General features: G+C 41.7%; 2 protein-coding genes across 2 annotated transcripts; both read left to right on the top strand.

Moving 5' to 3' along the window:
- Positions 1–6,593: 6,593 nt before the first annotated feature.
- On the top strand, positions 6,594–13,505 carry LOC146707414 (retinol dehydrogenase 8-like). The gene is made up of 6 exons (XM_085460861.1): positions 6,594–6,699; positions 8,191–8,352; positions 8,435–8,614; positions 8,812–8,905; positions 11,346–11,529; positions 11,651–13,505. The coding sequence occupies exons 1-6, from the start codon at positions 6,594–6,596 to the stop codon at positions 11,876–11,878; spliced, it is 954 nt and encodes a 317-aa protein (XP_085316987.1). The 3' UTR covers positions 11,879–13,505.
- A 3,145-nt stretch (positions 13,506–16,650) lies between these two features.
- On the top strand, positions 16,651–25,408 carry palb2 (partner and localizer of BRCA2). The gene is made up of 12 exons (XM_085458752.1): positions 16,651–17,185; positions 17,264–17,323; positions 17,413–17,593; positions 17,728–19,149; positions 20,623–21,938; positions 22,073–22,225; positions 22,545–22,627; positions 23,497–23,643; positions 23,789–23,905; positions 24,300–24,387; positions 24,478–24,653; positions 24,743–25,408. Exons 1-12 carry the CDS (start codon positions 17,108–17,110, stop codon positions 24,966–24,968), a joined length of 4,047 nt encoding a protein of 1,348 aa, XP_085314878.1. The 5' UTR covers positions 16,651–17,107; the 3' UTR covers positions 24,969–25,408.

Here is a 25,408-nt window from a genome sequence, read left to right as displayed (position 1 = left end):
CCTTGAAATATGGCATCGTAAGTTTTTTCTTAATCTCCAACACAAAGGCAGATGCTATTAAAGGTTATTGAGACATAACACAAATAGTTTTATGCTTTCTCAGCATCTTCTCAGACGGAGCACGTGAAGACAACATGGTGGAGTGTTTGCCAAGTCACCTGCTCGCTACTCCTGGGGGGATTTCAAATGAAACCATCATTAAATGAGGAAAACAAGAACAGTTAGAAGATGAAGAACACAGTTCAGCCTGGACTTTTTTAAGCCTATCCTTCATTTTCTGAAGCATTTTATGTCCCTGAGAAGCACTTTAAAGTGTGACTGACTAAATTAGCTCATCTTCAGCTGTTCCCTTAGTTTACATGATCTTTATCCAATATCCAACACTGGACTTGTTTTGTTATAAGTGCCATTTCCAGATTTAAGAATGAAGCTCAAACACAGGTGATGATGTCCTCATGTCTTTAAGCTAAAGTGAACAAAAAGCCGTTCAAGCGCTCAAAGAAAAATGTTCCAAAACACCTAAAGACACACTGAGGTGAATTGTTGGCTAATGACTTAAAGGTCAAAAATTCATTTTGAAGCAGGACTGTGTTACTGAGCAAAAAAACTTGTTTTCACAAGTTTTAAGAAGCCACGGGAAAGTATGTGGCCTCACTTGACTAAGGTTCAGTCAGTCTTGGCTTAGCAGGTTAAAACAAACTATTTCTTTGCACTTCACTGAGTTCCTCAGAGGAGCTGTATGATTTCAGTAACCATAAAATGGACTGTTGGAGGCTTTTCTCATTCTGTAAAATAAAAAGAAGCTCACTTGAGCTTGTGCTGGTGATGAACATCGTCCACCCTGGGCTCTAAAAGCCCTGGACAGTTAAAGTCCTCCACATATGGTTCTGGTGCAGCTCCAGGAGCTGCTGCAAGGATCTCCAGTTTAAGTTCAGTACAGCTCACTTTAATTTGCCTCAGTCTGTTCCTCATTACCCAGCTGTATGGGCTAAACACCCCGTAAGCTGTGCTATGAGAGAACAGACAGATGCAGCAGGTATGGACTAACAAGTCTGGACATATAGGCCGACATCTTACCAATGTCTAGCAAATGTGCAGTGGGATCGAGAAAGGTGATTCAGTTCAATAAGCCTTAGGTCTGCATAACACAGAGGAATGACATTATACCTCAAAAGGAGGCCAAAGAAAATGACTAGAAGACGTATTTATGGATAAGAGTTTTAGGAAGTTTTGAACCAAACAAGTGGCTGACGGTGCATTTTCTGTAAATGCATGAAAACAGGATCGAGGATGGGCTAAAAAGGACACTCAGACTTGGCTCATGAGACTTGGAGGGCAGGCGGTGACAAGTTATGTGACAAGGTTAGAGGAGGAGAGATAAGGAGGGAGGATCCAATTCAACTTTTTTATACATCGTTTAATTGGGTAACTGAAGTTAGAGGATCAGTTATTAACACAAGATAAACTAATAAACAAGCGTGGATGCTTCATCCTACCTGCTCCTGAGGTATGCAGCGAGGCGACGAGCAGCAACAGCAGCCACGTCAGGCGCACTTGGCTCCATCGATCCATCATGAATTTATTAATGAAACACTTCCGTCGCGGCTGCTCTTCGCTCCTCTGGACACGGCTCTGACTCTGCACCAGAGAGCTTCAACAGTCTGGCAGCGCCCGTGCGTCTTAATGCGCAGCTGTAATTAAGAGCGCGCATGCATAAAAGCGGACTCAGCTGATTACAGGTGATACCCAGGAGCCCGCACACCGCTCTCTTTGCTCTTTGACTTCTGGGTGGACGGATGAAAACGGCAGACCGGTGATGAAGAGCCCCTTGATCTGGGGGAAGGTGTTTCTAACTTCACCCGCAGAGAACTTTCCTCACTTTCTCTCCCCTCCCTCCCCTCTCCTCCTCTGCAGGGCGACCCCTCCCTCCCTGCCTCCCCGGAGACTCCTTCTAGGCTCGTGGGGCTGTGCTCAAACCATAATTACTGCGCGTGTCACTCTTAGCATCAATACTGGATGAGTGATTTAGGGATTATGTGATGTCTCTGTGATTTGGCGCGCCTGTGTGCCCTGCGTGCACGAGCACAGATTGCAATACAGCGATGGCACGCACGAGCACATGCACACTTTTTTGTTATTAGACTTTAATATTAATAATAACCTACCGGGGGGGGGGGGGGGGGGGGGGAACTGCTCTCTTTTACAAACACGAGTGTGCCACTTTGCACTGACTGCTCCCCCCCCTCTGAAGGCACACATACACAGCATGCTAGGACAGGACAGCGGTGCTGCCCAACTAATAAAAATATGCCGCTGCAGATTCCAAATTCCAGTGCCTGTCTGTCTTTGCCCACCCCACGCTCTCTTCAGACGCACACCATAGCCTTCTCACATGTGCACGATAAAAGAAAAATAGGCTCCCTGATTTCTGCAGAAACTTATCAAAAGTTAAAGCAGCTCACTGGGAGTACAAGAAGTTTATGAATGAAGAAGTCTAACAGACTGCGAACTCCGCACATGCGCACACACATGCTTCATTTGCATTTGTTATGTCTAAAAGATGTGTATTTTTCTTTCCTTTTTTTTGTGTATGTGCATGCAAATTTTTGACCAAATTTCAACGGATATTGTCATAAAAAGTGCACAAGGGTGATTTTCTACTATAATTAGTATTATTGTTATTATTGTTATTATTTATGGAGTGATCTGGCTGCAGGTTTTCCACAAATCTGGAATCCCATTACAGTTTTTGTGATTGGGCTTAAAATAAATTCAGTTTTATTCTATTTTATTTCTACAGAAACACTTTTGGCAACATACTGTAAGTTATCTCAGAGAATTACAAAGTATCAGAAGAAAAGAGCAATTATTTCCTTTGTAAGCACAATTTTCGGCACGTTGCTTATGATCAGACTCTCAGAGGGAAATGATCTCATATTTAAAGGCACTTGTGATATTATTAGTCATAATTATTAGGAGCTCTTCAAGTAACAGCACTGTTTTGGCAACAAGACTCAATTGGATTCTGGCACACATGCATGCTGATTTTCTGGAGAAGAGAATAGATTCCAGGCATATTTCCCAAGTCCCTGTACCTCCTGCTTCAGGTAGGTTGTCTTAAATGTATGACTGGAAGCTACTGTCTTGTGTTGAAGTGCGTGTGTGTATATGTTTGTGCTCCAAAATAAAAAAGAATCCACACCATTGTGTTAATGGTCTTATTTCTTTGTCTTAGAACAAAAGCTAAAGTAAATTGATCAGACTCAACAACTTAATGCACAGCTGGAACCTCAACTGGAATCTGGAGTAGTCACAATGAATAACCCATCTCCCCCCACAACTCCTCACTACAGAGGGGGCTGAGCTCCTTCTCCTTCTTTACCCTCTCTGCCATGAAGAACGCATCAGGAAATCATTCATACCATTCTCTAAAAAACACTCCGTGCTCTCCTTTTTGTGACAGGTAAACACACCTGTCAGGCTTCCACAGTTTCCACACACATTTACAAATTTTTGTATCAAACATTTTTGCTGTTCTTCTTAGATTAGTGGTGTACATTTATTAATGCCATTTACACTATTTGCTAGAATTCTCTTTACACTGAAAAAAAGGGATTGGCCAGCTTTTGGATTTACATAAGCATCTTGCGTGTATTTAACACAAGTGCCTCATGCTTTAAAGCTAAGTGTCACTATATAGTGTAGAAACTACATGATATGCAGAGAGGCTAGATTAAATTGTTCATATCATGTTCGAGTGCAGTCAATAACTTACTACGACACTGCACGGGATTTCAGTCTCACGCGCTTTGGATCATGGTTTCAGGAAGGCATCCATCTCAGTCAAGTTGAGCAGTCGCCTCTACTTTTTTTGGTATACCGTAAAAGGTAAATTGGGTGGTTGTTACATTAAAAAAGTCTAACTTGTAATTTGAACACAATAATTTCATGTTTCTATGAACGTAATTAAATCATGAAGGATCTGTGTGAAATTCAACAACTTAATTTGTTCTTGTTGACATGATACAATCTAGTAAGAGTGGTTAGTTTCTGAACTCATGAAATTCACAAGATCACGCGAGATGTCAAACTGCAGGAAAATCACTGGAGTTATAAGAGGCAGACAACTACACACACACCACGTGCATGCTATTGCTATTTATTGTGGATTAACCTGTCAAGGACAAAAACATACAAAAAAATTCTGCATCAAGCCTTGAAATCATAGCTTTCCTACTTTTGTTAAGTCTGGATTGGTAGCATGGTGGTTAGTGCTGTTGCTTCACAGTAAGAAGGTCCTGGGTTCAAATCCACATTCTGGCTAGTTTGCACTGGGTTCTCTCTGGGTATTCTGGTTTCTTCCCACAGTTAAAAGTCATGCAGTTGTTAGAGTTAACTGGTGATTCTAAATTACCTGTCAATGTAAGCGCAAATAGTGGTTTGCGATAGACTTGTGAGCTGTCCAGGGTGTACCCTGCCTTGTAACTATCACTTCAGGGTTATTTCCCAACCCCCCTGCAACCAGGATAAAGATAGAAGGAAGTTGTAGATCCATTCAGTTTTCATGGTAACCAGACTCTAGACTTTGTTGAACATTATGTAATATGAAGACAACATGTCGTACTTAAGTGACCAAGTAGTATTGGGGTAAAAGTTATTGAATAGTGTTGAAATAAAATGACAAAATTGTGAAGGATTAAAATATTCCAAGAGCTCAACTTACTTCATTTAAACATGTTTCAATCGCGTTTTATGAACACAAAATGCCGATGTTTATTGAATATGAAAAAGTTGTGTTGATTTAACTCAGTTGTTTAAGTTTCTGCCAAAGCAAAACATTTGTGTGCAACCAATGTCCACTATTGAATCAAGTAAATCCAACATGGCCTTTTTTTCAGTTTACTGTATATAACATTTTGCACTGCCTCACATATAAGGCCTTCAGTATGGACAATTGGTACTTTTGTCAAAGTTGTTTTTATTGTAGATTATACTATTTTTATCCTTTGTGCTGCTAGCGCAACACTGCCCTTTATATTTTGATTACATTTCAGTAATTTAAGTTTATCTATTGAAAGTAATCATGTTGACCACTGGGAGTCGCCAAATTTCTTGGTGGAGGTCTACACAAGCTGACATCTAAACTTAACACAAAAAGTACAAAAACTTGTGTTTGGTGGATTATTTCTTTGTTGTAACAATGCTTCTTAGCAACAAAAATTACACCATTGGAAAGTCTTTTTATTTCCCCTAAAATGGTGTCACATTTATTAGAAAAATGCATTTGTGGGTTGAGCAGCAAAGTTGAGTATCTGAGTTGCGCCCATGAAGAACTTGCCAAACTTCTCTGCCAGTACCAAAAAGCTTGTTCTGCTGTTGACTTTTGTTTGAACTTCTGGTACCCCAGGTGCTGACATTCAGGCTCCTGACTGACACCAGCAGCAGAACCCTGCTACAGTTGGTGTCTGCTCCACGCAGACGCATGGCACAGACACATGTGACTGATCTGGACATGGCTCATGCCACAGGGTAACCTGAAAATGGTGTTCTGCAAAGCCAAGCTACAGCATTTTTTGAATCTCCAAACTGAAGGCCAGGTTCCATATAATGGATGTGAGACACACGCCACAAAGTGGGCGTGCCAAGAAGACCAATTCCTCAACTTGTCAGCACTTAGGAACTGTAGGGAGTCTTTTACAGATTTGCAGTGAAGGTTTCCAGGACAAAGAGAAAACCAGACAATCCAGAACAGACTGCACACAGCTAATCTCTGGTCTCATAGAGCTGTCAGGAGGCCTGCCATAACTGCCCTTCACTGTCAGGCCCGTTTACACTGGTGTCACCAACATGTGCACTGGAACCTGAAGCTGTGGAGGAACGTTATGTTCAGTGATGAGTCCAGATTCTGCTGGATCATGGGGTCGAAGTGTGGAGAAGACACAGAGAACACTATGCTGATTGCTGCACTGATAGAATAACAGCTTTTGGTGGAGGCAGTGTGACAGTGTGTGGCAGCATCTCCCTCACTGGAAAAATAGGGCTCGTCTTTACTGGAAGCAATCTCAGTGCAGAGAAATATCAAGATGAGATGGCAACCAGTGGCAATCCCATATCTCCACAGTCTGAGACTCAACTCTCTCCTCTAAGATGACAAAAACCTGCTCACACACAGTGGGGTTTTTCAGAGACTGCCTCCAGAATTTGGGATTGGAGAGGATGGAACGGAGCGACCTCAACCCCACTGAACACTTATGGGATCACAACCTGTTTGTGCCAGAGTGACCAAAACAACCGTACTGGGTGATGTGACAAATGCTGGTTGAAGAATGAGACAGTAGTAGTTGCAATGATGAGGTGACAGGCTGCTGTGGTTGTGTATGGTTCTTCCACATGCTACTGTCCTTTTTTTCAGTTTTAACAGTTATATTATGCCTGCAAAGCTGTTGGATAATCCCAGTCTTCATGCATTGTGTGGTGTGTGGCCTGTCCATGTGACTCCCTTTCTGAGTTTATCCTCTTATAATGGCTTTCATCTGAAAGTATCACTCATCCTGCTGAGCTGCTTGTCTGCTAGTATCAGTTTGAGCAGAGCCATGGAGAGACATGGGCAGAAAGTGGTGCTGATCACAGGCTGTTCCTCCGGCATCGGCCTGAGGATTGCCGTAATGCTGGCCGAGGATGAAAAGCAGCGCTATCACGGTGGGTACATGAGTGAGGAAGGTAGATGATACCTATATATTAGATTTTAACTGGTCTGGCATGTGAACAGGCTACAGTTGTGTTAAAAGACATAGGGAAACAGACAAAGTTCAGTGAAATAATTAAAAACTAATATAATTTATCACAGGAGCTTTATCCTCTACTGTCTTTTTTTAGTGTTGTTAAGTTGTAAAATGATCGTGTTTGTAATGCAACACTCTTAAAAAACAAATAAGTCTCTTACAAAGCTATTGGCTGAAATTTTTACTCAATGTAGAACCTGGAGGTCAAAGTTGACCTTCTTTGGAGCTCTTTGCTTCAGAAATGCAAAAGCGGAGGTGCAAATACCAATGATTTGAGGATATTTAAAGGAAATGGTTCATGTCCTCATCAACAGTATTCTGCCACATATATCATATATATTTACTGAAGAGAACTGCTGTCATTTTCTCAGGTTATCGCCAAAAAACCTGTTAGCTCTACAAAACAGATCTCCAGTACTTGCACAGCTTGTTACAGACATGTGCGCCAGCATGAGAAGCAATTTTTTGCCAGTCTGCACTGAAATACAGCGCGTCGAGTTTTGCCAGAGAAACTAAGACTCTGCAGCATCAGACCAGATCTAATCCAAATCAAAGCTGCGTGCACTCCTTCAAAGGCTGCCTCCTACGCCCTCTCTGTTACATCCAATACCAAACTGTAGGAACACACGGCCTGTGTTAAAAATCATTACATCACCCAGTCACAGCTAATTATATATGTATGTAATGCTGCCTTTCTACTGTTCCATTTCTCCTGCTAGTCATATTAATGCCTCTCTGTGTCTTTTGATACTATTAAACAGTCATAAACAATGATATCATAGCATGGGAAAAATGTGATCAGGTGTTTTGTCAGCTAAGATGATGATCATCTCTGATGGCTGGAGTGAAGTCGTGACATTATGTTGCAAAAACTTCAGTTGTTTGTCAAGGGCAACATGCAGTTGCCAATTCAAGTTTGTAGAGAGAAGCCCCGTCCTTGTTTTTGGCTTGAGGCAGGGTTTCTCTCCAGTTTTCACAGAGGAGGTCTTCTTTATAGCACGATGGCTCTAGCTGGATGGGGTGGCAGTGGCTAAACTCAGCAAACCAAAGTTTTTGCCACTTCTCAGCACGACTGCATTTCCATGTCCTTGCAAAATCATCACTGGGAACTTGTCCCTGCTTTTGATATGACTGTGTAAACATTTATTGTTTCTTTCTTTTGTTGTAATTTTAATATGTGTGTCTGAAACAGATGACAGAAACAAATGAGACACTGAGTCTCAGTGGGATTACCTATAAATAATGGTTAAATAAAAATGTCGCGTTTCTGTGGCAATCTTGTTTTTGCAAAGCTGATAGAGATGAAACAAATCACAGAATGAGGCTAAGATAACAAAACATGTGAACATTAATCCCAGCTTATTATTTTTTGTCTTTTTTCTCTTTTCTGTCACCATGTTGTCTGCAGTAATAGCTACGATGCGTGACCTGAAACGTAAAGATAATCTGGTGAAAGCTGCTGGGGATTTGTACGGCAAAACTGTTTTTGTGGCTGAACTGGACGTCTGCAGTGACGAGTCGGTGAAACAGTGTGTCGACAGCATCAAAGATCGACACATAGACATCCTCAGTGAGTACAACGAAGGCATCACTATACTTTGATACTATACTATATCACCTTTTCTTCAATTCATCCTTTTTCTCCAAACCAGTAAGTAATGCAGGCATCAGCCTGGTGGGTCCAGTGGAGAGCATCCCTATGGACGAGATGAACAACGTCTTTGAGACCAACTTCTATGGATTCGTTCGTCTGATCAAGGAGGTGATGCCTGACATGAAGAATAGGAGAGCGGGACGCATCATAGTGATCAGCAGTGTGATGGGACTCCAAGGTGAGCAGACGTAGACGTATGAAGGGAGAGGAGGTGTGGCGGGGGAAGTAACACGTCTGTCAGCTTCAGTTTGACGGTTAGGCGGGTGGACAGCAGGCTAATGGAAGTGCGGACATATGAAGAGACTAATGTGTATGACTTCAGAAACGTGTGAACAGCCGATCTGTGAGGTTACATGTACGCTTTGTTTTTCACAGGGGTGGCGTTTAACGAGGTATACGCAGCTTCCAAGTTTGCTCTTGAGGGCTTCTGCGAGGGTCTGGCTGCGCAGCTTTTGAGTTTTAATGTCATGTGAGTACAACTGACTGTTAAAAAGACAGTAATCAGTGGCTGTGAATAAAAGATGAACAAACAAACTTTGAGGTTACCCATTAGTCACTGAATTTCCATTAGTTTGGGAAGCCTCAAGCTGAAAGTTTTTTCACCGTCACACTGTTGACATTTTGAAGGCAAAGCATGGGGTGGAACTGATTTAGGAACATTACATTTCAGTGTAGTAATCTGTCAAGGTAGGCCCGCCTGTAGAGAGTATAAAAGATGGATGTAGACTCTGTGACATTATCCAGGGATTTTGGACTCCACAAAATGCTGCAAAAAAAAAACTTCTTGGATGGCCTGTACCAAACAGCAAATCAAAATATTACTCAGATTATCCATTAAATAAAGCTTCAAAAGGCTCCAATAGCACACACATGGTGCAGAAGTTCGGTTTAATGCACTGAAGTAGTGACCGTCTAGCAGGCTGTAAGTACCTGTGCTGGGATACCTGTCAATCAAAGAGGCCTCCCCCTAATTCCAGCATCAAGTAGGATAAGCTGCAAAAGTAAAAAAAAATATACAAATAACTGCTTCATGTTACTGTTTTGGTTGGTACACTACTACTTTGGTGCAAACTGAAATGTTCAACAAATATTCAACATTATCGTGACATTTTGTCCAAACATTTATGGTCCCAAGAGGATCCGTCTAATAACCTCGAGACATTTCACAAAAAACAATAAATATCAACTAGAGATGGCACGATACCACTTTTTTATGTCCGATACTGATACCGATATCATAAATTTGGATATCTGCCGATACCGATATGAATCAGATATAGTGTTTTTTAATCAACAAAACTGTTTTTTAAAAATCTTGCTGCATTTTGTATAAGTTCATACTCAAGTTTAAAACAGCAACTACACTAAAGCTATTCTGTTATACCTGTATGCAAAAAAAAAAATATTTCATAGTTCAGCAATACTGATCAATCTAATAAACTTAAACCTACACCATCCTCCCTATTCTGGTATTTTAAAGAGTACTTAGCGTAAATATTAAGCAACCTAACTAATAGGGTTCCAACTCCCAGCAACAACAAAAATAAATAAATAAAAAATAGGGAACCACCCCTCACGCTCCACCTCATGATGCTTAATCAACGTAATCAACCTTAATTTGATGCAGTGTGAAAAAAAAATGCACAGAAATCAATAATTTTTCAAGAAATATTAAATAGATTCAACATCTTTCTTCAACAAAATTGCAGACTGCACAGATGGTACCTTCCCAAAGGAAAAAGTACTATAGCTTACTAGGGTATATATATTAGACTTAATAGTTACTATATACAGTAATGGACTTCTATTCATTTTACATCAAATTAAAACTTTGGGTGTCAGATAATTATTTATTAAAAGCTCGACATTTTAAATGAGAATAAGAAAGAAAAGTATGTCTTTGTGCCCCCTTTTCCCTGTTAATGCCCTATCGGCCCCCCTGGCTAAACTTTGCTAGATCCGCCCCTGCACAGTTACCAGCGTCAGCTACGTAGAAAAAGATCCTGGTGTAGAAAGTAATATTAAATAAATTCTAACAACAGCTGATCAAGCTTAAACGTGCTGCTGTTGTTCAGCCGCTGGTTTCCTCTTTCTGGTGCAAAGTGGGCCAAAAACAAAGACGGACTCGCGACAGAAAAGCCGATCAGCTGATCATTTAAGCAGTTTCACGATTGAAGTAGCAGCCGGAGAGCGAGAGGCAGTCGCTTGTTAAGCTTAACGCAGGAATGCTTTACAAACATTCAGAGATGGACTTACACACTTGCTTTACTTCTCTCGGGGATAACTTTGTCGGAGATGAAATGCCGGGTTGCTAGCGAAGCTCCACATGCTATCCAGACCACCGACAGGTCCCGCATGCCACAGCCGCTCTATCACGTGATGCATACTGCTCCGACTGCTAACGTTCTGAGGTGAGTTACGGCGTGTTGCAAGTTTTGTGAGGTGCTTTCGTGATATTTAATGGATCGGATTACATTTTTTATTTTTCTCCGATATCCGATCCAGTAATTTAGGTCAGTATCGGACCGATACCGATACGTAATATCGGATCGGTCCATCTCTAATATCAACGTAATGGCCGAGCTAAGGAACATTTCAGGGATCAACAGGCATGTTAGATGACTTACTCTAAAAAAAACTTACATGGCAATCCACTGTCCAAAAATTTTGTTAGTTGAATTTCAATCTGAAAAAAGGGATTAAACAAATAACTGATAAAACCAACAGAACAGCATAAGAATGTTTTGGTTTGGGGGTTTTTTCCCTCCTTTTTTCATTCAAAACAGTTTAACTATCCAGTTGTGTCAAAAATCCGAGCAAACTTGTGTTTAAAACAGTGAAAGCTCATTTTAATCTATTTAACTAAGCCATGTGGTTTACTTCTTTGTTGTGTGTTTTTCTCTCCGTAGATTATCAATGCTGGAGCCAGGCCCCGTGCACACAGAATTTGAGTTAAAGATGATTCAGGGCATGAAAGAGAAGGAGTGGCCTGGTGTTGATCCCGACACAGTGAATTACTTCAGGAATTTCTATCTCCCTGGTGCTGTGGATATATTTGAGATACTGGGACAAACACCTGATCACATTGCCAAAGTAAGTTCATAAACTGTGTCATTATGACTCACTCAGTCTAATCCATCTGACTCCTTTTGGATTAATCCTTTAAGTCTGACTGCAGATGGTGTCTTTCCATTTGTCTTATCTTTCTTTGTAGCGTACAATGAGCATGATCGAAGCCAGCAATCCATATTTCCACAATCTGACCAGCCCGCTGTACTCACCCATTTTAGCGCTGAAATATGGCGATGAAACTGGACACCTGTCTCTCCAGGCCTTGTACTGCATGCTCTTTACCCTGCGTCCTTTGATGAACGTCGGCATGCCCGTCCTGAAGTGCCTCACCTTTGGGTTCGTGAGGAAATGGAGAATTTCACCAAACTAGTGTGCAACAGTCTGAATAATAACACAAACACTATGAGTGTCTACTTTTGGGCTTTTGCAAAAAAATGCATTTTGCTAATATGAACAACCCAAAGTTGCAAATCAATCGCAAATAAAGAAGACGATAAGAAATCTAATCTTACACTAACATTTTCAACGAGTTTTGTCACTTTTCACATTTCACGCTGTTGATATGCAGTCTGCATTGTAGTGAAGAGAAATACACTATACTCCCAAAAGTATTCACTTATCCTCCTTTGCATTCATATCACATTAAGTGACATCACATTCATAATCCATAGTGTTCAATATGATGCTAGTCCACTCTTTGAAGTTATAACAGCTTCAACTCTTCTGGGGAGGCTTTCCACGAGGCTTAGGAATGTGTTTCTGGGAATTTTGATCATTCTTCCAGAAGCACATTTCTAAGGTCAGACAATGATGTTGGATGAGGAGGCCAGTCAAGGTTTTCTACACCCAACTTCAATGTCTTCTCGGACCGAGCTTTCTCCACTAGTGCTCAGAGATGTTAGAACAGTTCCCAAAATCAGCTGGAAGCATGAAATTATCCAAAATATCTTGGTATGCGGAAGGATTAAGAGTATATTTCACTGGAACTAAGGTGCCGAGCCAAACTCCTGAAAAACAAAGCCACACCATAATCCTCCCTCCACCAAACTTTACACTTGGCACAGTGCAGTCAGACAAATACGGTCCAAACTCACATTTTCACCACTGCATCCAACGCTTTGCATTCTGCATTCTGTTAATGTAAAGCTTGGATGGAAACCCTTTCCATGAAGCTCTCTACATACTGCTCTTGAGCTGATCTGAAGGCCACATGAAGTTTGGAGGTCTACACACTCTGCAGAAAGCTGGCGACCTCCGGACACTATACTCCTCAGCATCCACTTTTACATGGCCTCCCACTTCGTGGCTGTCTTGGTTTGGTTCCCAATCACTTCCACTTTGTTATACTACCGCTAGGAGTTGGCTGTGGAATATTTAGTAGTGAGGAAATTTCACAACCTTATTTGTTGCACAGGTGGCATCATGTCACGGTACCATGCTCGAATTCACTGAGCTGCTGAGAGCGAGCCATTCTTTCACAAATGTTTGCATGTGCATGTAGTAATTCAAGAATTTGGATCACTGAGTGAATACTTTTGACAATATAGTGTATCTATGTTCTCCTTTATAGGATGTTATGTTTCTGAATATAAAGAAACTGTAGCCCAGTTCAGTTTAATTGATGCAGATTTTAAAGGATGTTATCCTATGCAGACTGCTAAACGAGCAGGATTCACGCTTACAAGACAACATAGCATTGCTTTACTTCATTGTTTTATCCTCATCAGTCCAAGACACTCTAATTTGTTCAGAGAGAACTCCATCACGTCTGTAGCCTGATCTGTAGCCACTGCATCATTGTTTGATTTCTTTTTCTCATCAGTATATTAAAGTAAACATCTTTGGGATTAAACATGGCAAATTATGTCTTTCAAAACTGTGCTAGCTGCTTCTCGCAGTCTTCAGAAAACACGGCTCTGTACAAAACCCGTCTATCTTTCCACTAATAAAACTGTAATAGTAATCTATTTTAATAAGATTATGCAATAAAATCACCTCGTGTCACCTATTATCATTAAGGATTTTTAATTAATAAATAAATAAAATATTGATTAGGGGAGAGCGGGGTAAGTTGTCACACTCTTCACACTGACTAACTTTTACTGAGCACCATACATCACAACGTAATAAATGTTTCACCAAATGAAAGACGGAAGTCTCGGGCACATATGATGTATTGATTACATTTTCATATCTTATCTCATTACGGAGTTGTAGACTGTTGAAAGGAGAATGTGCACTTGTGACAATTTGCCCCATCGGCAGGTAAGTTGTCACACTAGATTATCTTAAAATATGAACACAAATACTTAATTATGATTATTGATTTTAATTGTTAAATTCAAACCAAAACTGGAAATTTGAACAATTATGCCAAGAGAATTTGGAAAAAAAACAATTATTTCAATCCAATACACATTTTAATCAAAACATTAAGTAGAAAGAAAACTTTAGTTTGAACTTTAAACTCAAATGTTCTCTGGCTTGCACATAAATCCATCATAACTGAATGGAATGCTGCAAATAACTTGCTTTACTTAACATGTTTATACTCTGAACAAAACAGATGCCTTATTTCTGATTAATCAGACTCAACTTCATAGTCACAATTCTGGCACACATAAATTGCCTGGCCTGAGGTGCAAGCATCATGGGCCCATTTGTTGCATTTTACGCATTTTACCCAGGTCTCTTTTGGACGACTGTTTGAAAATGGCTCCACACAGACAAGGCAGAAGCACTCTTCATCATCTGATGATGACTCTTGAATTATTTTTCTTCTTTTAGCTGCGTTGTTCTTCATAGGTCCAGATGTTTTCCCCCTCGCGTCCCTCTCTTTTGAAACAGCTTTTTGCTAGATTCAGCCTTATTCTTTTCTTTTTCTAGTTGCTGCTTCACTGGCGTGTCGGTTAGAATTGCTGATTTGCGTCGTTTTCTTCCTTTGCTGGATGGTTTTCGGCGGCCAGCTTTTGGATATGGCTGGATGTCCTCTGGAGTTGGTAGTCCGCTGTCAGTAATTGCAGTGCGGTAATTTATGTCAAAATCCTTTGCTGTACTTGTGATTGATTTGTTCTGCATCTTTACCTGCCTGACTGCCTTTAACATAATGTCAGGTGGTGTTCTGCCACGCTCTGTCTTTCGTTGATAATTTCGAACCATCTTACTTTCTTCCTTCCTTCCTTAATTCCTGCCTCTCCTTCCTTTCTTCAAAAACCTTATTACAAATACAAATGAATTACAATATCACAATTTTTTGGAGCATTTATTTGTACTGGGGCAAGTTGTCACATGTGACGACTTGCCCCAAAGTTAATGAGACAACTTGCCCCAAACTGACATTTATGCTAATTTTGGCTAAATGTCAGGGTTAGCTCAACATAGCACATCAGCTGAAGTATCAAAAGACACGTTAATGTCTCCTCTATTTTGTGTAAAATAATAATCTGTAACATCTATACCTAACAAAGTTGTACTGAAGAAAATTTAAAGTGATTTATTTTTCCTTTTAGGTCAAAAAAATAAAAAAGATGTGCTCACCTCAGATTAGAGCAGTCTTGACCACATGTGAACAGGAGGTTGACTATAGAAGAAGAAGTCACACAAAGTGGCTATTTCATTTTTGAGATAGAGCCTCTAGTGTTGGAGTTATGAACAGTGTGACAACTTACCCGTGTGACAACTTACCCCGCTCTCCCCTAATTATTAATTTATTAAGTTATTTAAGTCATTCAAAGTTTTTGTTACATTATTTGCATTTTTAGCCCAGTTAAAATACTTTGGCCTCGTTTGGATTTTTTTGTAGGCAGCTTGCTAGTTGGGTAATTTTTTTACTGCTAATAATTTAAGACGTTCAAAGAATTTCAGCAGGCTGAAAAAAATTAGTTTGGCAGCAATTTGATGCATTTTATTTTTACTGATATAAGCTAAGCGTGATTTTGTAAGTTTAACAGTTAGCACGGGCGCTGTGGTAGGCTTGTTGTGAGCTAGTTAGTGATGCTACACACTTGTGTTGCTCTCATTGTCAATATGTTTGACAATATTTTTGAGTCTCCACAAAGGCCCAGAGTTGCTGATAATATCAAAATTAAATCTGGAAATGTAATGTTGTCTTTTGAGATTTTAGCATAAGACTGACAATGATATCAAACTGAAGATTTAAAGTTTTATATCCATTGCAGATTGAGAGCTCTGGAGCCTGAAAACTTTAAATAAAATGTTCGACTTATAAACACAACAGCAAAGGTTTCATAGAAGCACAATTTATTATTTTCATTTTACAGCAGGACCCAGAATCTGCTTTGTTATCAATAGCTATAATTACCCTGGAGGGGGGTAATGGATGAGGGAGATCATCAGGACCAAGCTGGGCCTGGATTCCTGGGTCCAGAGGTTTAGAGCCGCTTTCTCCCTCTCTTTCTTCACCGCTATCCTGTGCCAGATGTTCTGTTGACCAAGTGAGGTAGAAATCATGTCAGAAACATCTTCACCAGCAGCCTCCTCAGAGGGAAATCGTCTTCAGGCGTCCACCATAGATCCCCCACTGATGTTGAACAAAAACAGCACTTTTTGAACACTGTAACAGCGACCTTTGCTTTGTGTAATGTTACAAGTCCTATTTCACATGATCCTCAGATAATGCACAGAGACTCTGGACTTTTACATACTGATGGTATGTACAGGATGTATGTACAGGACTATTCAGTCCTGTAGAAATGATATCTTTAAAATATTATTCTGTATGGCAAAATGCACTGTAAAAGAATTCCTGATTAAAGTTTTCAGATCAGCATTTAAATACAGAACTTTGACTTTACGCCAGGTTTTATTTAATGCCGTCAAAGAACTTTATTTCTGCAGCTGACAATCAAAGCTGTCATCAAAATGCTGCACCCCAATTTTAATAGTAAAAATAAAACTTATGAGAATGATTATCCCTTAAAGACAAATCAGCGTGATGAGGACTAATAATAATTTTAAAAGGAATCTTTGGGGATAACAGGCGGCGGGGTTTATGACCTGGGACTCTCCACCATCGGGTGTTAGAATTGAAGAAGCTCCTGGAGGTGAAACGTCTTCAAGAAACGTAAATAAGTCCAGCCGCTTTTCTTTCCAAGCTCCTTAGTTTATGACCTACACTGCAGCCAGACACGAGGGGGCGGCAGCAACGCTTGGGTTCATTTACCTACCGCTGATCGACTCATCGGCGCTCGACTGCTCGTGCCTGGCGATGTGAGTCGCGGGAAATTAGAACTAAATCGATAGCTGCCAAATCGACCGTCAAAACAAACTTGTAGCCCGGTGTAGTCACTGAAGAGCTCACCTTATGAAATAGCATGAACTACAGTAAAAGGCAAGTTGCACATTTAATAAAGTATCGGTGTTTATCAATAGCGGTGTAAGCTTCGGCTGTTGGCTGCTAACGTTTATGTTTCGTGTGGGTTTTTCAGTTAAAGAAAAATCACGTTATTGTCAGGTGAGCTAAAGTTTTAGGGAAATCTATATGGCAAAGGTTACGTCTGCCAGCTGTGCTAGCGCCATAGAAGCCGTGTCATGGCTACATTTAAGTCTTAGTCGTGTGTTGCTGTGACCAGAGAGCAGCATGGAGACCACTGTGGGAGATATTCTGCACTGTGAGGAGCAGCTGAGATCTACGCTGCATTCTGATGATAAGGAGAAGGTAACCTGCATTTGTCCTCACACCTGAGCCACATAAAATGCTGCCATGACCTCTGAGATTAATGTTGTCTTTTCTCAGCTTCGTAGGAAGTTGGCTGAATTACAAAGGGAATATCTCAGGACAGCCCAGAGACTGCAGGTGAGTGTCTTTCATTGTGCTATAAAAAGAAAAATGTAAAGAGCATTTTTGTCTCATATATATATATATATGCATACATCTGCAAACAGCGTGCCGAGCGCTTGGAGGCAGTACAGAAACATGTGAGGAGCAGGATCGCTGAACAAAACCACCTGGAGCAAAGAGACACGGAGGCTGCATCAAATCTCCGTCTCAATCCTTCTTCATTGATACTGAACCGCAGCGGTGACACAGCTCAGGGCTTAACTCAGAGCCAGAGACACACTGAAGGTAACACTTGATCATGGGACATTTGCTTTGTCATATGGATGAGACTACACTGTTATTACTGTCAGAGGCACAGCGTGTTTGGCCTGTAATAAAAGCAGAAAGTGAAATTCACAAATCATCTGATTTTTCGCCAGGTCCAGCTGAATCTGACAACTCAAGGAGAAACCAGGTGATCAAGTTCTCACTTCCATCTGATGCTTGCCCGCAAACGCCAGATCTCAGCCATGCTGAACCTACAGATTATAGAACAGGTTCTTCCCTGCGCCTCAGGTCACGACGCAGCCGCCTACGCTGGGAAAGTAGGAGCACAGAGAACAATGAAAAGGGACAGGAGCAGGGTGAGGGGATGGAAAGTGCCAAAAGAGCAGGAGAGGAGGAGAAACTCACATCAGATGAAGCAGATGCTATAAATGAAAGTGAAGAGCTTTTTTCTGGTACAGATTCTGAGTCTCCCTCTCTGCTGCTTACACACTGGAGCACACATGGATATACTGAACCAGGGGATATTCAGGGAAAAGACATCCCTAGATCCCAAGAACAAAAGGAAAAAGATGCTGAGGAAAAAGGTGAAGGGGAGAAAGAACCTGAGTCATTGTTGCTCACAACACAAACTGAAAACAAGGGGCAGGATGACACACAAAACAAACCGAGAAAAGAAGGGGCGAGAGGAGAGGATGGTGGAAATAGTAGAGGACGGAATGAAGAGAACATTAGTAAAGACACTGAACAAAATGTAGGGGACAAAACAGAAAGTAAAAAAAGGCATGATTATAGTGTGGAAGTAAAAGAGGAAAAGAATGAGTTGACTGGAGGTGGAAAAAGTGGGAGCCTTATGGACTCCTGTACATTAGTGGAGGGACTACTTTTCCCAGTGGAATACTACGTTCGAACCACAAGACGGATGACATTTTCACAGAGCCAGCCTGACATGCAGGCTGTAATAGAGTCCCAGCTGAGCAGGGGACGACATCGCAGGAGTCGAGGTCGTGCCAAAGGACAGAACAGGAGCACACAGAGCAGCGACCTTTCTCAGACAGATTTCTTCTCTCTAACAACTGCATCTGGGGACCCTAACAAACCATCACAGGCTGTTGCATCTGTGTGTGCATCTGCTGAACACAGCCAGAACTCTGGTAAGATTTCAGCTTGTCAGATGGACTCTAGTTTTTCTCCCACGTCTGCTCGTCCAGCACGAGGCCGGAAGAGGAAGAGAGGCACGGGGAGAGGGAGATCTCAGACCGGACGAGCCTCTAGTTTGAACACACATCAGTCACCAGGTGAGCAAACCTCAGATGATCCCCAACCTACAGACATTCCAGTCTCTTCCTGTCAGTCTCTCCAAGAAGCTGATGGACCAGAGCCATGCCCAATCCCAGGAGAAACCGACCTAGCAACAAATGAACCACAGCACGTGCCCACACACATCACTGATCCTCCGCTTACTTCTGGAGATAATAGAGCTTCTTCCAGCTCTGCCTCTGGACATCCAGAGGAGGTCTATGAAATCTTTATGAAGAGGAACAACAAGGCTTACAGATCCCCACACATGAACCAAAGTAAGACTTGTATGAGTATGAATCAAATAGAGCCCAGCGTATATTTCGGGTAATATCAGATATTTGCTGATAGATCTGTATCTGCATTTATAATGGCTGATAAATTCAAATTTTAAGAAAGACATGAAATAACTTGTTAGGAGGGCACTCTCCAAGGTCCCAACAACCAGCTAATCTGAGCAGAGTCGGCAGTAAATGAATAATCTCTGATTTGTTGTCCCAGTGAAACAAGTGAACTTTTTAACAGCATTATTACATTACCTCAGTAAGGACTCGTAAATAACCACATACAACAAACGTTAGAATAATCTGTTTTTCATGTGTCTGAAAGAAAGAAATATTGGCTCATATATTGCATGTTTAAATGACAATTGTCTATCATTATTGGTCATATATTTGTTGGGCTCTGGTATCAGTCTTTGTCTATGTGTCTGTGCATCATTATAAAAATACCCTGAGACCTATGTTCACTCTATAAAGTGAATTGTGACGAAAGGGTGAGCGCAAGATCTATTTACACCCATTTCTAAAACAACCTTCCTCCTTAAGGTTATGTTCATGTCTATGTGCTTTATCTGACACATATTCCACGCGTTCAGATTATAAAAACATCACAGAAATTGGAGAGACTCATCTCAAAGACTTTTGGATTCATTTGACTGTTGTGGCCAAAGAGACAGCGTTAAAAACATTATTTGCGTTGCACATTTTGATGCAGCACAATGTTTCGATGCAGTTATGTAGTGGTATAAAGCAATGAGTGCCTCTGCAGTGTAGTGGTTAGCACATTTGCCTTACATGCAAAACATTCTTGGTTTAAGACTGGGAGGAGATGGTTTAAAATCTGGGCCAAATCAAGCGTGCATCCATCTGCTGTGCAGTCCCTTGGGAAATAAGAGATCAGCAGAAATTCCCAAACATGTTGCTGAGACCCACTTGAATGCACAGTTTGCTGCAATATACAGCCGCAATTTTTAATTCAGTGTGTCACACTTTGCATGCACTCTTTTAATTTTTTCCATAATAACCCTTCAAAAAGAACCTTCTGTCTTCAGCGTGAATCCTAACCCTCAGTGCACAGTTGCCATATGGTGGTGATTAAAGGGGTAGAAATGCCAAAGAAATGACGGCATTAGGTTAATTATAAGAATGGAAACTGGAAACTTTTGTTGTGTGAAGGAAACCACAGCCAATGCAGAGAACTGCACTTCTTCTTTTGATACAAGAAGTGCATCTAAGATGACACAGAGGCTATTTTGTGAGGAGATGAATGTAGATGTGCACTGAAAGTCTGGCTTGGTGTCTGGTGTCAGTTTAACTGTTTTAAAGTTCCCTGAACAGACCTACTGACATGATGACTGACAGGTTGTTCCTTCAGTCAGGTCATCACCCAGTATATACATAACAAGTTCTATATACAGTGACGAGCATGTTTTTGACTGAAGCTTTTATTTTCCACTTTGTGTTCTTCAGGTACATCGAGCTGGCGATCTCTCCTCTTGCCCTCCTTGTCACCGGCTCAAACGTCTCTGCTTCGTCTTCCCTCTCTGTTGTCTGGCCCGCTGATGAACTTGGACACCCACCAAGATTTTCATCTCCCAGATGACCAGTTTGCCTCCCTGAAGCTCCTCAAGCTTCGCCAAGTCACTGGAGAATCTGCAGTTGAACCTTTCTCATCCCCATCTTACAACACACGCAGCAGCTGGCGCCGCTTTGACTTTCGATGCACCGGCGCTGATGCAGCGACGCCTCTTCCTCTCCCGCTAAGCCTCACACCCACAATTGCAAGTTCACCAGGTCATAATGCAGAACAGCTGGCTGCTACCCAGTCCATACACATCCAGAGTGTATCAGAAGAACACAGGCTTACAGATAAAGTGATGAAGCACTTCTTCACTGAAGAGCAGCAGAGCTTGGCAGAGACTCACTCTAGCCCAACAGAGCCAGTGGGGCAAAAGTGTGCTAATGTCTGTAAGGAAACTGTGATTGTGAACTCTCATATTGAACTTCAGACTCTCATGAACTCTGCAGACAGACCAGTCTGCACAGAGAATGATGATGTCATCAATCACCCAGAAAAACTTAAATTACCTGAAAAACACACATATTGTGGTGTGGTCCATGCTTCAGAGGATCTGAGGTGTATAAATCACAGTGAAGAAGATAAAGTTACCACTGAGCTGGTTTCCTTTGAGTCACCTGTAGAGGAACTCTCCTCCAGCAGCTGCGCTGATAAACAAGCATGTAATGAAACAAACCCTCCAGGAGAACCTCTGAAGACTCCAAACAGACTTCCTGAAAATCAGACCAAATCTTCACACGGTGTCATCTCTCAGCTCATGTTGAGTTCCCCTCTGGCTTCAGCACCCTCCCTCTTTATAACCCCACACCTGCCTTCATCCACCCTAAGTACCAGCCCAAAACTACCCTCCCTAGGTCTCACCCCCCACCCTGTCACCTGCAGCCTCCCTCTGACCTCCTCCCCCTCTGCCCCTTGTCTCAACCTGCCTCCACCATACAGCCCTTCCAGACAGGTTCTCTCTCCTCCACCCCTGTCTCCCTGTCCCTCCATCACTTACCTCCCTCCTAGCCCCTCTGCTCTCTCTCCATCTGGAGAGATCCACCATTTATCTAAGCCACCAGTTAGGGCCAATCAGCATCACACAGTTGAACTCACTTCTCCCCCGAGTCCCTCCGGCCATCAGCTGGAGGACTCAGCTGGGCAGTTGGACCTGAGAACAGAGGAAACGAAAGAAGAACTTGTAATTAGACACATGCACACATTGAGGGTAAAAAAACTGTTTTATCTGTTGCTGTATAGTTAAAGATTATTATTTAGCTTAAATATAATTTAAGGGTGTGTGCATCTAAAGCATCCGTGACATTGTTCTTGAGTGAGTTACAGTTTTTTGTGTGTGTTCAGGCTGCAGCAGGAGGCATTCTGGTAGATGCTTGCTGTTTTCCTGGATCCTCAGACACTTTGTGTGTAGCAGCAGCAGGAAAGTGGGCAGTGTGCCTTTGGAGTCAAGCTTCAGCATCTGAATGGAAATTAATACACACCTGGACCTTTAGTGAGGTGAGTTTCTTATGGGCCTGCATATCAGAATGACTCTGTGGAGGTTTGAACATTAGCTAGAACTACTTTTTCTTTTTTACTGTTCCACTGATTAACACCTGGTTTCAGTAATCTGCCAGGAGCCCTAGCTATACAATATAAATACATAGTTAAAGATGAGCGTAAAGAATCCACGTATTAGAATAAGTTTCATCTTTGTTGTAGCTCAGTGTTATTGCACAAACAATATAAATTATACATAAATGTGATTAGTAAACTGCAGTTTGAATGTTTGGGAGATGCATAAAATCACATGGCAGTAATTGGTGTTTATTTGCAGCCAGTGATCAGTGTGTTTCATGTCCCGGATGCTGCTGGGCTGATCTGTGTGACTCTGGGTCAGCTGGAAATCAGAGAAGTGAGGTGAATACTAAACCGTAAATGATTATCTCTACCATGTACTGTCATGTAAAAACGAAGTACACCCCTCCTGCTTCCATAGGTATTAAGAGGGTAAGGACCAGCCAGGTGCTACTGATTAACTGCACTTGATTAACTGATCATCGACAAATCAAATTCTACAGGCCTCGATTAAAATGTTGCAGTTCATGACATTACAATTAGAAAAATACAGAAAATGAGTGGTTTGTTTGGAAGGTTTGCCAATAGAAAGGCTCTCAACAAAAGTGGAGATGTTTGGCAACAATACAGCAACATATTTGGAGAAAACCAAACACAGCACATCAGCACAAACAGCTCATACCAGCTGTAAAGCACGGGTGATGATTCTGACTTGCTTTGCAGTCACAGGACCAGTGTACCTTGCAGTCGTTGAGTTGATTAAAGTATTTAAGAATCAAATGTGAGGGAATCTGTCTGACACCTAAAGCGTGTCCCAAATTGGTTTTAACAGCAGGACAATGATTCCAAGTCTAGCAGCAAATCTATAACACAATATCTGAAAAAGAAAAGGATTCAGGTGCAACGATGCCGTCAAAGTCCAGACCTCAGCTTCAACCAAATGCTGGGGCAGGACCTTAAGAGAGCTGTGCTTGCAGACCTAAATGAACTGAAGCAACACTGTAAAAAAGAGTGGACCAAAATCCCTCCACAACGATGTGAGAGACTGACAAAATCATACAGGAAACCATTATTTCAAGTTATTCCTGCTAAAGGCGGTTCTACAAGCTGCTGAATCACGGGGTGTGTTTTTGCTTCGCCTGTGCAAATGAGCAGTTTTCATTAAGTTCAGTATAGTTTGTAAAATATTTGTATGTTGTCTGTGTGCACAGAGTGCTGTCATGCTCCAGCCTCATGCAAATATTGCTCTGTGAGGGGATTCTTCAGGCAGTGATTGGTGTGTCCCGGTCCAGAGTGGTGACCACCTCCCACTCAGCCACAGGTTCCACTCTGCAGGTGTTTACGCTGTCAGACTACAGGTAACACATCACAGTTTTCCTCTCCGCTGTCGCCTTTCATTGTGTCGATGTCACAGACTACATCTGCATTTGGGGTCCGAAGCTTACATAGAGTTGTCACGATTCGTGTCTCACTTCTCTTTTTTTCTTTTTTTTTTTCTCTCAGCTCACCAAGCTCTCAGACTCTGGTATCTCCAGGTGTTTGCGTGGGAGCGCTTGCACCAGTTGACGGACTTCCTGATGCTCTCATTGGTACAGATGAGGGCGGACACCTTTTTGTCTGGTAAACATAAATGTGATGATAAAAAGTCTAATTTAAAGATCAAGACTGCTGAATTCTGTTTCGGGTTTCTCTTTGGCTCTTCATTCGTTTCTGATGTTGTTAGAATCAGTTATTCAAACAGAGCTAATGACATCAGTAGGCTTGTGCTCCATCGGGACCACCTGACCAGTCAGTGTGTCAACTGACAACAGATGGGACAAGAGGAAGTTTAAAGACTCATCTGTTTGTTTCTGCTGCCCCCTACAGACAGAAAAAACAGCTTAAATAACACAAAACAAAACGTAATCCTCCTGTCGTTTTGTTTTTGATAGAAAGAAATGTGATTTCAGCAGCAGCTTCATCTTTACCTCGAAGCTGCTCCCGCTTACAGTTAAATTGTTTCTGTTTGTTGTAGGAATCTAAAGACTGGACAGCTGCTGTGCAGAGTCCTCTTTGGAGAGGGTTTTTCTCACACAGCCTGCCTCAGAGGATATTCCTCCTGTGTAAGTAAAAGCAGTAAAAACAAAAAAACCATGCCCCTGTAACGCTGTCATTCTTTACATGATATAAGTCCTTTGCGTGTTTGTGCACAGGGAGTGTTGTTTGTCCTGCTGCAGCATCAGTTTCTAAGCTCTTTAGAAGACGAAGAAAAAGAAGGAAAAATAAAAGATCCTAAGACTGCATTTTTCTCCTTGGTCGCCATTAACCCTCTAAGTGGAAAATCCATCCCCGCTACTCAGCTGTACCCACCGGAAACCTGGGCTGGCAGGTGAGATGAGGAATGGAAGACGAGGTTTGTGTTTCTGCGTCACTTTTCAAACACACTGGCATATTTACATCTGTCACTTTGCTCTACAGGCTGTGTGAAGCCGACGTCAGTGGCTCCGGCGTGGTGGGCCTGAGTCAGAACGGCTGCGCCTGTGTGTGGGAGCTCGGGCACCCTGGGGCTTCGAGGATGGTGTGGGCTCCAGAGAGTGAAGGCTGGCAGCTGGCTCGATGGGGGGGATTAAACACGCTGGTGACTGGACATCACAACGGAGACGTGACTTTATACTGCTACAGTCAGAACTCGCGCTGCTGCTAAAAACGGACTTTTAGACGACTTTTTAATCAAATATAAACATCTGTGTTTCAGTCTGCGTTGACATAAAGACATTGGGGGGTTTCAGCGTCATGGTGGGGCACGGACACGTTCCCTTCATTTGATTTGGTTACTGCTGTAAACTGTATTGCATTTCAGGAATTTACCTTCAGCTTGAGTAAATTTAACATAAAAATCCAAAAACATGAGCTTTCATGTACTGTAAACTGAGCATGTACCATAAACCAGTCGCTGCTGTACAAGCTTTCTAACACGTCACACCCTAGAGCTCCTTTTAGGTCACTGTAACGTCAGACTGGAAATGTGTGTTTTATTACTGCAGCTGTTTTTGACTTGTTTATGTATGTGTATGTTGTATTTGTTATATAGAAAAGAAATCTTACTAAAGTTGGTTTTAAGATTTACATTAAACATTTGTGAAT

Source organism: Copadichromis virginalis, linkage group LG6 (genome assembly GCF_057382275.1).
Source record: "Copadichromis virginalis isolate Kocher_CV1m ecotype Utaka linkage group LG6, C_Virginalis_male_GT1.1, whole genome shotgun sequence".
In the NCBI taxonomy this organism is placed as follows: domain Eukaryota; kingdom Metazoa; phylum Chordata; class Actinopteri; order Cichliformes; family Cichlidae; genus Copadichromis; species Copadichromis virginalis.
The sequence above is the reverse complement of the archived record's forward strand: the minus strand, read 5'-3'. Positions and strand labels throughout refer to the sequence as shown.

Excerpts from the sequence above, each read along its gene's own strand:
- LOC146707414 (XM_085460861.1), top strand. The coding sequence starts at position 6,594 with ATGGAGAGACATGGGCAGAAAGTGGTGCTGATCACAGGCTGTTCCTCC. Across the intron at positions 8,353-8,434 it reads TCGACACATAGACATCCTCA|TAAGTAATGCAGGCATCAGC; the intron begins GTGAGTACAACG and ends TCTCCAAACCAG. Across the intron at positions 11,530-11,650 it reads CACCTGATCACATTGCCAAA|CGTACAATGAGCATGATCGA; the intron begins GTAAGTTCATAA and ends CTTTCTTTGTAG.
- palb2 (XM_085458752.1), top strand. The coding sequence starts at position 17,108 with ATGGAGACCACTGTGGGAGATATTCTGCACTGTGAGGAGCAGCTGAGA. Across the intron at positions 22,226-22,544 it reads ACACCTGGACCTTTAGTGAG|CCAGTGATCAGTGTGTTTCA; the intron begins GTGAGTTTCTTA and ends GTTTATTTGCAG. Across the intron at positions 23,644-23,788 it reads TTTACGCTGTCAGACTACAG|CTCACCAAGCTCTCAGACTC; the intron begins GTAACACATCAC and ends TTTTTCTCTCAG.